Genomic DNA, 16,660 nt, shown 5'->3' on the forward strand with positions numbered 1-16,660 from the left:
AAACGCGTTACTTAGTGTATCAGTGAAGATCCCTGGAGTATACAGGTAATTCTTCGGCTTTATCTTAATAGTGTGTACTATTATTTTTTATTATTTAGCGGTAAACCCTCATTTTATTCTTTTAGACGTAAAACTCACGGTAGGATCTTTGTCGGGTGTTAGAACTTGTATAAGTCCGCTTTAGCGTATGCTAGGGCTCCCGTGGGTGGCAATAAAGAGTTTTAGGGATACAAATTTCGTTTAATATTGTGTTTACAATATATATTGAGGGTGACGGGGTTATAGCGGGTATTTTGCCGGGATATTCAGTAGGTGTTTAACTGCTAGGGCAAAGTGGGCAAAGTTGAACCCGTCTCTGCAGGTCGTGCAAACACGAGGTCGGGTGGAGCACGCTAAGTATATTCAGAAGAAATATTCTAAGTGTTGAGGTTGACGAAACTGCAACATTAAATTGTTTCAAAATTTCGTTGAATGGTTTTTCTTTATTTTAAAATTTAATTTAATTAGCTGTTCCCAGGTGTGAACGATGATGATGGTACAGTAGCGTTGTTGGTTACCGGTACTGAGTTCACACCTGATTCACACTACATTTTTGCGTAAATACAAATCTGTACCTGTGCTAGGTTGTTGAGTTGATTAAATAAATTATTTTTATCTGAACCCTGGAAACTTCCCAGCACGCCGACTTGAGCGATCCGCTGGCGAGAGTTGGTGACGTCTTTCCCGCTTTAACTACGGAATAGCGCATATATTCCGAGCGGGAAAAACGGCACGTTACATTGGCGCCCGAACGAGTAGACATTTTTTGATTGATTTGGACTTAGTTTTACTGGAGTTGGGTTTTAATTTTAGTTAGTTAGCATATACCTAGTGTATTCTAACTCTAGTTTGAGCTGGTTTATATCAGTTGGAGGGAACTAGCGCTTGTTTTTAGGCTAACTAACGACCAAGTATAACTAGTTAACGACCAATTATTATTTAAAATTGTGGTTGTGAATTTATTTAGCCCACGTAGCATAGCCAATTTTGGCCGATACTTTTGTGCTAGTCTTAGCAACCAGTTATTGCCAGTTGTATATATTATATTTATTGAACCTGCATTTATCTTTGTGGGGTGTATAGTATAATTTTATTTTTTTTATTTTGGTGTTGATTTGATAATTTAGTACTTGCTTTATTACTCTTTTAAATAGCTTGTTGGTACTTAGGCATTTTATTTAACTGTTATAACTGGTGATAAGGGCTTAAGTGTGATAACACCTAAACATAGACGTGGGCGAATTTAATTTTTTCTAATTTAATAATTTTTTATTTTATTTTTGACTTTATCTGATTAGGCCCGTGTTACGGTCATGCCGAATACCACTGAAGTTGAGTCGTCGGTTGCTCAAACCGTTACCACAGTACCGGTGGTAGTGACGACTTGCGCTGGGACCTTTACGGTGACTACCAGTAGTACTGCGAACCCTCTCAATGTCACGCGGGATGTAATACCCCCTGCGACTCTAGGGGTGATCCCAAGGACAAACCCGACAATTTTGGGTGAAGGCTTGAGGTCTCCGTTCGATGATCCTCGCGTGGGGTGGATCCACGAATTGCGTAAAGAGGACCTCACACGTGAGATGGAGAGGTTTGGTCTAGACACTCGAGGGAAGGTGGAAGATCTGAGGAGAAGGTTTTGCCAGTTCTGGAAGGACCCTAAGAGTCAGTGGCCTTTCTTGTCTCAGGCTGGGGTGATTAACCAAGCCCAACAGCCTACATGGGTGACGGCTACGGGCCATGAACCTGGTTACATGCCTGAGACTGCTTCTGGGGGTGATCAACGTCCTCCCTCCTTCCCAGGCGAGAATGTGGGGTCGGACCCCAAACACGGCGTTGCGGATAGCGTTTGTGAAATGTTGGGGCTTCCGCCTGACACCGACGTGGACACAGTTAGGCAGACCTTGGCCGTGGTGTTGAGAACCGCGTCAGAACCAAAGACATCAAGCATAGACGGTTTACGTAAGGAGACTGGCCCATTTAATTTGACCGGTAGCCTTGTCACCTTTAGTGACGGATTCCAGCGGCCTATAACGACTGAAATTCAGCCTGAACCCGTATCCTCTGCAACCGGGGTGTCTTCGGCTAGAGTAGGTCTTCAGCCCTGTCTTGGGGGCGTGGCTCAGCCCTCGTGGGGTGACTCAATTTTGAGAACCCGGTCAGATGCTCGTCCTTACCTACAGCCGGGCAGCTATACGCCGTATACAGATGGGCTACCTAGGAGGGTAGGAGGTGGCAACCTCCATGATAGGCCGAGTACCGTGTCTTGGTTTTCTGGACAGCCAAGTGATGATACGGTTAGGCGAAATAGAGAGTTAACTTTGCCTACGACTTCTACCTATTATCAACCGATGCTTGACAAGCGTAGTCGCGAGTTTACTTCGATTTGTGATTCTGTGCGGAAGTGGAATTTGCGATTCGATGGGAGAAGAGATCCCGTCTCGTTTGTTGAGCGGCTCGGTGAACTGATAGAAACCTACTCCTTGAGCGATGAGGAGGTGTTAAGAGCAATGCCAGAGCTGCTTCAAGGGGAAGCTCTGTTATGGTATCGGAACCAGAGGAGTTTTTGGGTTGGTTTCGCTGATTTTCTGGCTGATTTTGAAACCCAGTTTTATCCTCCCGGATACCGACGCTACCTTGACGAGGAAATTCGCAAGCGTACGCAGGGTGATAACGAGTCATTCCGCTGTTATCTCACTGCGATATCAACCCTGATTCGGCGCAGTGGTGAATTCTCTGCTCAGCAGAAGTTAAATCTAGTTTACACGAATATGAAGCCCGATTATAAACTTATGGTACGGCGTAGTGACTTTGCTACAATACCAGAGTTGACTCGGAGGGCCGAGGAATATGAGGCTTACTTGAGGGATCGAAGTACTTTTCGGCCTCCCCCTCCTCCGTCTCTAGCTCTTGTTCCGGAAACGGCTTATGTGTCAAAGCGTAGGATGGAGCGGGTGTTTGACCACGCTGCGGTTAAACCCATGCTAACCGAGGGTGTCGATGCTTGCGCTAAGGGGAAGACGATGGCTACTTCCGGTCCTGCGGTAAATAATGTAGATTGTGCCAGTCTTGAAACTCGGCGGGGTGTTCAACCCAGAACAATGCCGGAGTTGAATAGGTGTGCGCCCAGGGGTGAGAACCTGAGGCCCATGCTTAACCCGGAAAGGAGTGGGTTAGTGTGCTGGAATTGCGACCAGCGTGGCCACCGTTTTAGGCATTGCCCAAAACCTAAGAGGGTGCGTTGCTATTTTTGCAAGATGGAGGGCGTTACCACGTACCGGTGCGGATGTCGTGCGGGAAACGGTGGCCGGACTCAGAGCCCCAGAGGTCAGCCGAGTCCGGGGCAGCAACACGACACACGACCTCCCGCGAATGGCATAAGTGGCTCGAATATATGAAGGGTTTCACGGGAGCCGTGGAAGGTGTCGACCGGGGTGACGTTAGACCCTTTGTGGAGGTTGAATTGTTTGGCGAAACCTTCAGAGCACTGGTCGACACTGGGGCTAGTGTCAATCTTATAGGGTCACGAATTCAGAAACTCCTTGTCGACAGGGGTGTGAACCCCACCACCGTCAGTGTAGTAATGAGAATGGCTGATGGTTCGAGCCGTGAAGCGGGATCTTTGTACCAGCTTTCAGGCCGGGTGGGCGAACAAGCCCATACCTGGGAGGCGTATTATGTCCCAAATTTGACGTGCGATCTGATTCTGGGCATGAGGTGTTTAGAGGAGCTTAACCTGATCTGCGTTGATCGAAGGGTGATTTTGCCTACTGAGGTCATGGGGACGGGTGATAATAACCTCAGCGCGATTGACGCTCTTGCACCAGAGGAGGAACAGAAACTGGCAGAGTTCCTGAGAGCCGAGTTGCCAAAATTTGAGGCAGTTCCGGGACTGACTTCGCTGGTTGAGCACAAAATTCGGCTCAAAGAGGGTGCAGTGCCCATTAAACAGCGGTATTACCCGCGTAACCCCGCCATGCAAGCCATAATTGACCAAGAGGTTGACGATATGTTGCGGCAAGGGGTGATAGAGCCTTCCACGAGTCCTTGGAGCTCACCGGTGGTGTTGATTAAGAAAACATCCGGCACCTACCGATTTTGTATTGACATGCGATCGGTAAATGACTCGTCAGTTAAGGATGCGTATCCTTTACCCCGGATCAATGGAATCCTGGAAAAGTTACGCCAAGCCAAGTACATCAGCACCTTGGATCTTAAGAGTGGGTATTGGCAGGTACCTCTGGCAGTTGAAAGCCGGGCGATAACCGCGTTTACGGTTCCCGGCCGAGGGCTGTACCAGTTTACCGTTATGCCCTTTGGATTACACTCAGCCGGTGCGACGTTTCAGAGGTTACTTGATATGGTTATAGGTGTTGAACTTGAACCTAAGGTCTTTGCATACCTTGACGACTTGGTAGTGGTGTCGACGACCTTTGCGGAGCACCTCGAACTTCTGAAACTAGTATTTGACCGACTTTGTGCTGCTGGCTTGAAGTTGAACCCCGAAAAATGCCACTTCTGCAAACGCCAGTTAAAGTATCTTGGACACGTGGTAAATTTTGAGGGGATAACCACTGACCCTGAGAAGGTTCAGTCGATTAGTGAGTTCCCGATACCTACCAATATCAAGAAGCTGCGTAGTTTCTTGGGTCTGGCGTCCTGGTATCGGCGCTTTATTGAAGGCTTTGCGACGGTGTCGGCGCCTCTACGACATCTGCTTAAGAAAAGCGCAAAGTGGCAATGGGGTGATGCGCAAGAGTCTGCGTTTCGGAAGTTGAAGGAGCTTTTGTGCTCTTCTCCCGTATTGGCCTGCCCCGACTTCAGTAAAACCTTCACGGTGCAGGTTGACGCCTCGAATGTGGGGCTGGGTGCCGCCTTAACCCAGGAAGTTGAGGGCAAGGAGGTGGTGATCGCGTATGCGAGCCGTCTGCTGACTGACCAGGAATCCAAGTACTCTACCACAGAGAAGGAGTGTCTTGCCTTGGTCTGGGCAGTCAGAAAGTTTAAACCCTACTTGGAAGGCTACCACTTTGTGGCGATTACAGATCATGTTGCTCTCAGCTGGCTCATGAAACTACGTGAACCGAGCGGTAGATTAGCTCGGTGGGTCATGGAGCTCCAGCAACATGATTTTGAAATCAAGTACCGCAAAGGCACGTTAAACAGGGTAGCCGACGCCTTATCCAGGTATCCAGTGGGCCTGGGGCCAAGTGATTTGGGTGACGAAGCCTGTCTTGACCCAACGGGGGTGGCTGCCGTGGAAGGTAGTGAGGCTGTCGAGGGTGACAAGCCATCAGTGGACTCTATGCCGTCAGGTGATGAAACTGGCGCGTCTACACTCGTTCCTGGTGATAATGAACCGGACGAGGAGTTTATTAAAGATCGATGGTACGAACGTATGTTAGCATTGGTGACTAACCGGCCCAGAAGGTTTAAGAATTACTGTGTTAGGGCTGGACAGTTATACCGCTCGTTTGGCAATGCAGAAAACCCAGTCTGGAAGATGTGTGTTCCCCCTGACCGGGTGCGAGCTGTCTTAGAAGAGAACCACGATTTACCGACAGCAGGGCATCTGGGTGTAAAGAAGTCAATGGCCCGGGTGGCCGTTCGGTATTACTGGCCGGGTTGGAGGGGAGATGTCAAAATCTATGTCCGGAGTTGTCCTCAATGCCAAACCTTCAAGGTGGCGCAAACAAAACCCGCCGGTAAAATGTATTTCCGACGCCCAAAGGGTCCCTGGTCGGCAATTTCTGTGGATCTCATCGGACCTTTGCCAAGGACACGGTATAACCATCGGTTTCTGATGGTGATACAAGACACGTTCAGTAAGTGGCTGGAGCTAGCTCCAATAGGAGCCGCAACCGCACAGAACGTGTCCCAGAAATTGAAGACGGTGTTGCTGCGTTATGGGGCTCCAGAGGTGATGATCTGCGACAATGGGACGCAGTTTGTCTCTCGAATAGTCCGCAGCCTGGCCGCTGAATGGGGCGTGCAATTGCAAACCACGGCCCCGTATAGCCCTCAGTCAAATCCGGTTGAGCGTCCGAATCGGGTTGTGAAAACCATGATTGCCCAATTTGTGAAGGACAATCACAAGGGGTGGGACCGGCTGTTGGAAGAGTTCCAGTTTGCCGTGAACACTGCTAGACATGACTCTACCGGATTCTCCCCGGGGATGCTCTGTTTTGGGAGGGAGTTAAAACCCCCAAAAACGATTTATGGGACGTCCTTTGAGAGTTCCGGGGAGGAGGCTGAACCGTCGGTGGGTGAGGTCAACGAAGGTCGTTGCAAAACCTTCCGGGAACTCTATAGCCAAACCCACCATAACCTCAAAGCTGCGTACCAACGCCAGGCCAAATATTATAACCTGAGGCGGCGTGAGGTGACGTACGGAATCGGTGACCGGGTTTTGCGAAGAGCGCACGTACTATCGTCCGCGGCGGATGCCGTGGTAGGTAAACTGGCTCCAAAGTTTCACGGTCCGTGCGTGATTACCGGTAAACGGGGGGTGAATGTCTACGAGGTGGAAGACGTTAGCTCTAAAACCCCTCATGTGGTTCACGTAAAGGACCTGAAACCTTTTGTGGAAAGGGTGGCTTAGATTGGTGTCGGAAGCGCGTTGAATGTTGTTCTAACCCTGGTGGTGGTTCCGGAAGTATTTTTTGAGACCCGGTGTTTTATGCAGCGCTTGGTTACAGGTGGAGTCCCGGCTTACTCGCTTGCACATGTGATAGTTTGTACAGTAGCTGCTTCTGCTTGCCGAACCCGCTTACATAGTCGTAACTATTGCCTTAGACTGTAGTGGGTGTTAAAGGTGTTGGATTGTAATTGTACTATCTGGGACGGGATGGCAGGTTTACGGGCCATGAAACAGTGCTCACTGGAGGACCTGGAATCACTCGTTGGGGAAAACCTCGTTAATGGACGGGTGGTAAACTCGTTCTTCCGGCTTATAGAGCGTAGAAACCTCTTCTACCCTACGTTGCCCAGTGTAGTGAGTTTTGACACAGAGTTTTTATGGTCATGGAAGAGGGGGGGATATCAGGCAACCCGAAGGAGGGCAGCAGGGCTCGACATATTCCAGCGGGAAATGATTTTCTTCCCACTGCATCTGCCCCAGGTAAAACCCCACGCCCACTGGTCGTTGGTGGTTGTGCGGCCAGAGGTGAAGGAGATTCGGGCGTATGACCCAATGGGATTTCCCCGGAGGATGGAGATGGAGGCCATCGAGGGATTTTTGAAGGAAGTGGCCAAAGAAGAAGAGGATCCATTGCACCAGGAGGGGTGGAGGATCTTAGAAACCCCCCTTCGGTGCCCACGTCAGAAGGACGCTGTGTCCTGTGGGGTGTTCGTGTGCACCTACGGGGACAAGTTGGCCAGGAACTCCCGACTCCTGGGGGTGACAATCGACCCGGCTCGGGCCCGCCTGACCATCAAAGGGGTGTTGGAGCGGGGGAGATTTGACCGGGAGCAGTTCAATGAGGAGGAGGAGGCTCAAGACCAAGAGGTCCTCGATGTTGAAGTGGTGGATCTGTGCTCGCCGGGTGACCCCTTGTTAGGTGAATTGGATCGGGCAATCGGGGATCTTGCGGAAATCTCCTTGAGGGACACCGCCGACCGACCACCGACAGAACCGATGGAAGAGGGGGAGATTGTGGAGGAGCTGCCCACATCCGGTGAGTCTCAGGCAGGCGAGAAGACTACCCCCGAGCCCAGACTATTGGTGCAGGCCGCTTTAGCTTCGAGTCTGCGAGGCGAATCGCCTTGCCTCCAGATTGAGGCGTCAGAGGCCGAGATGAGTGCGCTGGATGGAAACATTCCCCCAAGCTGTAGGCAAGACCGTCCACCCAACCCTGGAGATCAACCTCTGCCTAGACCGTGGCTATACGGTGACCAGAGAGTAAACCGGTTGGCCACGAGACGCGGTGCACCTGATCATTCAAGATTGACATCACGTCAGCCTGGTGGGAGTCGGGAGGACCGACAGAACCGGCGGTGGGAAAGGCAACCGCACCCACAGCGGAGGCGAGCTGAGTTGCCTAGGCGGCAGAGGAGTGGTCCTGCCCAGCGCCAGCCAGAACCCCTCAGGAGGGACGTACGTCAACGGACAGGCACCCCAGGTCAACCCCAGGATGCAAGACGGCATTTGGATCGGGGTGAAACTCGAGGTAGACGTCCTCCCCAGATTGAGGCCCGTGGGAGAGTAGGGAGGCCGCTGGTGCGGCGACCTGAGGTGAGGGTGCAAAACCCCACTCGGATCATTGTCACGGTGCCAGGACAAGGCAGGGGAAGGCGGTCGGTGACGGCGTACCAGCCGGGGAGGTCAGGACCCCAGCCCTGGATCCCTGACGAAATCCTCAGGAGATTAGAGGAGGAGGCGCCAGCCAGCTCACGCCGTCAACGACGGAATAGGAAGTGGCGTATATATCTGTCGGATGGTAGCCGCGTGAGAGTGCGTCCTGCGATGCTAAGACGGTCGTTGGGGTGGGAGTAACTTCAATGACATTTCATAGTTAGAAGTATTTATTTTGTTTATTTTTAATGCTCGGTAGCTATTTTGTTTTTATTTCTGAATGACACTCTTGTGTTTGGTTATTTTTCTGTAAAAGGTGTTTTTCCTTTGTTTTGTTTGGAATAAGAGGTCTTAAATTCCTTGGAGATTTTTATTATTCAAACCCTAGGCATGGAATCTTTTTTTTTGTTGGTTTTTTTTGCTCCCCGAAGTAGGAGGGGGGTGTAATGGGTCAAAATTATAGAGGGGTTAAGTTTTTATATTTATTATTTAATTATCAGTAGGCCTATTCCTTACCTGGTTGGTGATAGTGGTAAACCTATCATGGTAAGGTAAATAGGCTGTTCTAGGCCTATCCTAGGGTTGAAGTAGGGATAACCTCACTTTTGGCAAAATCACTAAAGACACTATTTTTGAGATTCACAAGTCACAGTATTGCATCGTTGTGTACAAAACGAGTGATAAACCGTTTCCGGGTAACCCCCATACCTAATATACACCTTTGGGAAGTACGGTCAAAGTTGTTGTTTAGGCTAGGGTGGTGAACCGCGATCACGAATACAATATCACGTACATAACATGCATACACTTTGTCGCACACTAAGCTACACGTCACGGGTGGAAATTATACTTTTGTTTAAACCAGCAATGATATTAAAGTTCCGCGTATAATTTCACAGTCGGCGTAGGTAAATAACAACATAACCTGTACCACTAGTCGGCTGTCTTGGCGTTGTGTTGCAACAGCGCCAAGTTTGAACTCGTGACGTCACCGATCAGCTGGGAGTCGAATCAGCTGATTCTCCATCCCTAGAGGATTAGGGAGGGGGGAAAGAGGAGATCCCTTGTGGGCTAGGGATGCGACGACCATTCTAATCCTGCGATTGCGAGAGTTAGGACGTTAGAGTGATTACTTTAGTGATTTTGCTAAACGCGTTACTTAGTGTATCAGTGAAGATCCCTGGAGTATACAGGTAATTCTTCGGCTTTATCTTAATAGTGTGTACTATTATTTTTTATTATTTAGCGGTAAACCCTCATTTTATTCTTTTAGACGTAAAACTCACGGTAGGATCTTTGTCGGGTGTTAGAACTTGTATAAGTCCGCTTTAGCGTATGCTAGGGCTCCCGTGGGTGGCAATAAAGAGTTTTAGGGATACAAATTTCGTTTAATATTGTGTTTACAATATATATTGAGGGTGACGGGGTTATAGCGGGTATTTTGCCGGGATATTCAGTAGGTGTTTAACTGCTGCGGCAAAGTGGGCAAAGTTGAACCCGTCTCTGCAGGTCGTGCAAACACGAGGTCGGGTGGAGCACGCTAAGTATATTCAGAAGAAATATTCTAAGTGTTGAGGTTGACGAAACTGCAACATTAAATTGTTTCAAAATTTCGTTGAATGGTTTTTCTTTATTTTAAAATTTAATTTAATTAGCTGTTCCCAGGTGTGAACGATGATGATGGTACAGTAGCGTTGTTGGTTACCGGTACTGAGTTCACACCTGATTCACACTACATTTTTGCGTAAATACAAATCTGTACCTGTGCTAGGTTGTTGAGTTGATTAAATAAATTATTTTTATCTGAACCCTGGAAACTTCCCAGCACGCCGACTTGAGCGATCCGCTGGCGAGAGTTGGTGACGTCTTTCCCGCTTTAACTACGGAATAGCGCATATATTCCGAGCGGGAAAAACGGCACGTTACAAATCTTTATATTGGGTTGCTATGTGCGATCACGAGACAATTTTTCTCATTGAGCAGTTGTTTGCTACACATTGTACTAACACAAGCAGATAGCACGTGTACATGCAGTATATGCAGTACTGAATAGCACGTGCATAGTGTGCCAGTGTAGTCCGTGATAAGGCAGATGCAATGGGAGTCTCGCATGCCTGGAGGCAATTTGCCTGACTACTCACTTGAAGGCCGTGTCTTGTCTTATCCAACTACTTTGATAGCATTAGGCGACTGGTTGTTACGGCTAGGGAGAAACATTTTGGAACATTCTGTCTGTAATTTGAAATTTTAGCAATTGGGGATGTTTTAAAGAATGATTAGGTAACACGCATGAAAGATTTGTAAGAAACGTTAACTCGATGTGAAGGATTGAAAATATAACTGTTACAATTAACTGCTTCATTATGGTTTGGGGATACAATACAGAATACACGTATACAAATACAATACATGGAGAAGATGAGGAAATATCAGTTTGATCGCTTCATTGGATGACAATCCCCTGGTTTGCATAGCATTTATTCTACGTCCCTGACGCACCTCATGCTAAGGTAATGCCAGCCCCCAAGGTACAAGAAATCAAGTGTAGCCTAGTCTCGCATGAATTACTTCTCACCTTGATGTGAATACAGCCATCACATCTGACCAATTACAGTAATTGCTTAACCAACTGCTGGCACGTTATGAATGATTTGCGTGTGGGTTTGGTATTTAGAGCACTGGGGGAGTTAATAAACTAAAACATTTTACCAAAATTATGTACAATTTTTCTACAAAATAGTTTTTAAATTTGTACGTGAATATGTCTCTAAAAGGTGCTTGGGAGCATTGACTGTTTTTTTGGAATATGTTTGCTATTGAACATTGATATTAATAATTTTGCACTCCAATGTGTGTGTGTTGTATGAATTAAAGAGTGAGGGTTTCCTCAGGTAGTTTGCCGATCTCTATCAGACCAGGTCAATCGTTGATCGATCTGTTGTCACTCGCAGTCTGTCGTCGCTCCTCTTACTTATTGTAGGATTGGAGGTCTTGAGCTACACTATAACACATTACAACGTCTACATTGTAGTATATTAAAGAGTGAGCGTTTCCTCAGGTAGTTTGCCGATCTCTATCAGACCAGGTCAATAGTTGATCGATCTGTTGTCACTCGCAGTCTGTCGTCGCTCCTCTTACTTATTGTAGTATTGTAGGTCTTGAGCTACACTACAACACATTACAACGTCTACATTGTAGTATATTAAAGAGTGAGGGTTTCCTCAGGTAGTTTGCCGATCTCTATCAGACCAGGTCAATAGTTGATCGATCTGTTGTCACTCGCAGTCTGTCGTCGCTCCTCTTACTTATTGTAGTATTGTAGGTCTTGAGCTACACTACAACACATTACAACGTCTACATTGTAGTATATTAAAGAGTGAGGGTTTCCTCAGGTAGTTTGCCGATCTCTATCAGACCAGGTCAATAGTTGATCGATCTGTTGTCACTCGCAGTCTGTCGTCGCTCCTCTTACTTATTGTAGTATTGTAGGTCTTGAGCTACACTACAACACATTACAACGTCTACATTGTAGTATATTAAAGAGTGAGGGTTTCCTCAGGTAGTTTGCCGATCTCTATCAGACCAGGTCAATAGTTGATCGATCTGTTGTCACTCGCAGTCTGTCGTCGCTCCTCTTACTTATTGTAGTATTGGAGGTCTTGAGCTACACTACAACACATTACAACGTCTACATTGTAGTATATTAAAGAGTGAAGGTTTCCTCAGGTAGTTTGCCGATCTCTATCAGACCAGGTCAATCGTTGATCGATCTGCTGTCACTCGCAGTCTGTCGTCGCTCCTCTTACTTATTGTAGGATTGGAGGTCTTGAGCTACACTACAACACATTACAACGTCTACATTGTAGTATATTAAAGAGTGAAGGTTTCCTCAGGTAGTTTGCCGATCTCTATCAGACCAGGTCAATCGTTGATCGATCTGCTGTCACTCGCAGTCTGTCGTCGCTCCTCTTATTTATTGTAGGATTGGAGGTCTTGAGCTACACTTCAACACATTACAATGTGTAAATTAGTAAAGGCTATCACAATTAATTGTAGGCTAGTTTTGAAGACCCGTGCCATTAAAATGTGGCAAAAATACACCGACTACAAGAGAGTTGTACTAATTACAATGGTAAATACCGTTACTTCGCAATAATAGTCATTAAAGCTCCTTAGCTTCCTGGTAATCGGTTAAATTATAGCCTAGCACTAAATAATACTAATATATTTGTCACCTATATTACTTTCTCCTCCCGTACGCAGCCGATTTAGGAAGACCAAGTGAGACACGGTTAGCGCTATCTTGCTCGCCCGTTCCAACAGTCCAGAGGACGTTACAAAAATAATATGATATTCTCACTAATCTATTACCAAAGTACCATAATAGTTCGTGGTTCGTGATTCTCGCTGAGGATGCTCGAATGCTCACAGTTCGCAGGACTGAGCATTGACGTATCTTGCAAGGCGGAAGCTTGTCAAGTTGTAGTCAAACAATGCTCGTAGCTTGTCCTGAACAGTTTGAAAGAGCACTTCCGTTAACGCCTACACTCACACTACAGCTATGTCTGTGTACACTCTACACACCCACACAGACACAAGACATAGCTTCGTCTGCTAGCGTCACTACGGAGGAACTGCATCCCTCCACCATAGTGTTTAGTTATTATACAAAGCTAAGAAGGATCTGAACTTTTGAGAATACCATAAGCTGTACACTTATCAACCACATACTTGAATGGAAGGTCTTCATGTGAAACTTCCCCGAAAATATCAGTTTTTTTTATTAACCTTCTCCTAAGGGCAGGAATTTAATCACATTAAAATATTGAAGATACATCAGCTGTTAGATTTGTTTTATTTTAGTTTTTTGTTTACTTTCTTGGAGTTAACCTTTTGATTCTATCATAGACTCCTATATTTCACCAAGACAAGTGACGTAAAGTTTTTCTTATAATGTGGGATAGTGTTCATCAGGCCTTTGAATAATTATGTTTCAATCGTTTACTTATTAGCTCAGTATTATCTATCTATATATTAATAGGCAAGCATGTTTCTTTAAAACCTTTTTTCTCAGCTCGTGTGCATCGTAGGGAAAATCTACGCATACCGTTGGAAAGCTATTTTACTGTAGGTGTGCAGAATCCCTTTATAAATTTAAATAGGCTCAAAGATAAGCACAAAAAATAAGTTTAAAAGTTGTAAAAAATTAACATGGATCTTATGCGTTGCTATGCTGGTTACGAAATAACAACGAAATATAAACAGAAAATCAAAACAAATGGAGGAAACTCCAATCACATGTTTTATTTACAGTGTGGGGAGAAAATAGAGAAGTCTGTACATTAATTATTTTTGGTCGAGTTTCGACCACAGGACGACCACTAGTATATTGTAAAAACACAGAAATTGATGTTGCAGACAAATGTTGTGTATATAATTAAGAGACTCAAGAATCACAGAGTTAGGTACTTGGGGTACAAAGGAATTTAAAAATGTGATAATACTATTGGATGAGACTATACCGTAGAAAAACTGAGGATAAGGCAAATAATCATGGTAAAATAACTCATTCCTATATTTCAATTCTTTTTGTTGTACTGTCCATCGTTTTGATTTATTTTTAAATTGTATTTGTATTTGTTTCTAAACCTTTTTTTTTGTTTCAGATGAACGGGAGGATGTCCAAAAGAAAACTTTCGCAAAGTGGATAAATTCTCAACTAGTCAAGGTGGGTTTTATCACATTTTGTCAGTTAAATAAAAAAAAATTACACTCTGTATAACCGTATATCCAGTCAATGTGGATGCTTAGGATTATTCATTTTGTTGTTAAGTTACTGTTAAGTGCTAAAATTACTCAATATAAATAACTAAATTTGTAGCCTATAAACTGTAGGCCTATGTGTTTAAAAACTGAAGATGAACGCTGTGAAATCGTTTGCTTAGGAAAGAAGAAAATCGCCAAAATGTGCATTACAGTTAATAAAAGTGTAAATAGGTAATTGTTTTTTAAGAAACTCAACTCTATTCTACCCCTGTCTATGACACAATTTAATGAGGGTCTTTTTGTTCTAAAATGGCTCCTGTAGCAAATTTTAAGTGGGAATTAAATTTTATTTCACAATATCTATAGTCAAACCTCACACTTCAACTACCTATACTTTATGTCTAATTTACACAAAAACACTTGAATAAATAATAACATTTACGACTAACTAATAAACTCATATATTTGGATATTGGTTTTTCCAAAGCCATGAATAACGTAAAATGTCGTTTATAATGCTGATATTTTTTCCATTAGACGCAACAAACAATTACAGGACCTTTATTAAAAATATTAAATTAAAAGATGAAACACAATGTGGTCTAAAAGTGACGACAATCGGTCTGTTTCAGAGCAACTGTTCCTTAATTAACGACCTGTTTGTGGACCTGCAAGATGGGACCAGACTGTTGGCACTCCTGGAAATCCTTACAGGGAAGCAATACGTAAGTACCTTTAAGCGAAATATGTCTCCTATTGAAATAATATATAGGGTTAATAAAAAGTCTGGAGACTCCCTGTAAATTTTTTAACGGCCCATACTAGGAAGACTAAACTCTGCACACTTTTTTGACATGTTATGAAGTACATTTTGGGCATAACCGCCACTTCGTATACATCCCCAAAATGGGGGATTTTGGGGGAATCTCAAAAATTTGAAATGTTAAGCCCCATTGAGTGACCCCTCATTTTGAAGGTTGTGATAAAATAAAACTAACAACGCAACTTAGAGGTCTCTCTATCTTAACCCAGTAAAATATGGCAGTCAATTGAAATCTTTAGAAATCAGAATTAACTTACAATTTTCCTTACGTAAAATTTTAATTGACTGCCATATTTTATTTTACTGGGTAGAGGTGCAACTAATGGGTATAGAGACATCTAGTTCGCGTTGTTAGTTTTCTTTTATCACAACCTCCAAAATGAGAGGTCACTCGATGGGGCTTAACATTTCAAATTTTTGAGATTCCACCGAACTCCCCTATATTGGGTTTGCGAACCGAGTAGCAATTAGGCTCAAAAAGTACTTTAAACATGCCATAAAGTTGTGCAGCGTTTAGTTTTTCTAGTGTGAGCCATTACAAAATTTACAGGGGGTCTCCAGACTTTTTATTAACGCTGTATTTTAGATTGTAATTGATTAATACATATATTTAAAAAAAACTGTACCCCTATGACAAATATTAAATTTATGTATTGAGTTATTTACACTATTCAATGTCTTATGCACAACAAAATTCATGTGTATCTAGATTTTATTCTCACGTTTCATCGACATTGTTCATCGTACAATGTCTTCAACTTTTGATCTCTGGTATTATTTTTACACATTTTGTATGTTGACCTTGTTCGTTTCCACTGTGGACACACTTAAACAAAGACATTATGTTTACAGTTTCTGCCAAAAGATGAATAAATCTTGGGCCTAGGCCAGCTGGAATCTCTTGATTTCTTAAAATATGGCTGCATTGTCAACAAATTTCTTGCTTTGCTTTGTTTTCATAGGTTAAATGTTCATTTTTCCTGCTTCAAGGTTACGTAATTTTTGTTTACATAATTGTTATAACTTACAATTAATTTTTTACAAATTTAGATTTAGTTATAACACAATATTCTGGAGTCTGAAACATTAAACTTTTAGTTCAACAAATATTTATCTAAAACTAGTTCTAGAATACACTGTATGCAAATTTGAGGCCATTATATGAATAACGCAAGGAGCTAGGTAATATGTCTCACTTACCTATAAGCTCAGAAAATAATGTTGTTTTGATTCTAATTAAATTTTTTTGTTTGTTTTTCAATTAGGATGTCTTCATCTTTCTGTAGCTCAAATAATATTTTTGTGGAAAGAGAGGAACAAACTTCTTCAAAACCTTTTCTCATGTTGTGGTGTGGTGTTTGTGTAAACATGACACTTCCTTAGATTTGTTTACTCATCTAATTTTCAGGGCAAAGTACTGTAACATAAAGCCACGTTGTTTCCAGTGTCTGTTTGTCTTAAAAAGGAAAACATCTTTGAAAATATATGACCAATGCTTATTGTTGTCACTTGTCTTCCTTCCACCATGGTCACTTGTTATGCTGATTTTTTTTGTAATTTTATAAGTTCTTATCAACTGCTTGGTATTGGATGATATGTTAAGAAAACATAAAACAGTATTTTTGTATGGAATTAGGTTTGCCTATGGTGAACATTTATTGTTAATCTGAAAATCGACTTTATTTCTGGAAAACAAATATATATATTTTAAATCAAAAATTAATTAAATTGATGATATT

General features: G+C 44.0%; 1 protein-coding gene across 1 annotated transcript in view; it reads left to right on the forward strand.

Annotated features, from left to right (window-relative positions):
- Positions 1 to 16,660, forward strand: part of LOC128993190 (dystrophin-like) — an 88,684-nt gene that overhangs the window by 44,250 nt on the left and 27,774 nt on the right. The window contains exons 3-4 of the mRNA XM_054416950.1: positions 13,999 to 14,060; positions 14,731 to 14,823. Of these exons, the coding sequence (XP_054272925.1) occupies positions 13,999 to 14,060; positions 14,731 to 14,823 (155 nt within the window). The remainder of the gene's footprint in view (positions 1 to 13,998; positions 14,061 to 14,730; positions 14,824 to 16,660) is intronic.

The sequence above is a fragment of the Macrosteles quadrilineatus genome, unplaced genomic scaffold (assembly GCF_028750875.1).
Source record: "Macrosteles quadrilineatus isolate MER2022 unplaced genomic scaffold, UCM_ALF_1.0 Scaffold_4__1_contigs__length_99947679, whole genome shotgun sequence".
Classification (NCBI taxonomy): domain Eukaryota; kingdom Metazoa; phylum Arthropoda; class Insecta; order Hemiptera; family Cicadellidae; genus Macrosteles; species Macrosteles quadrilineatus.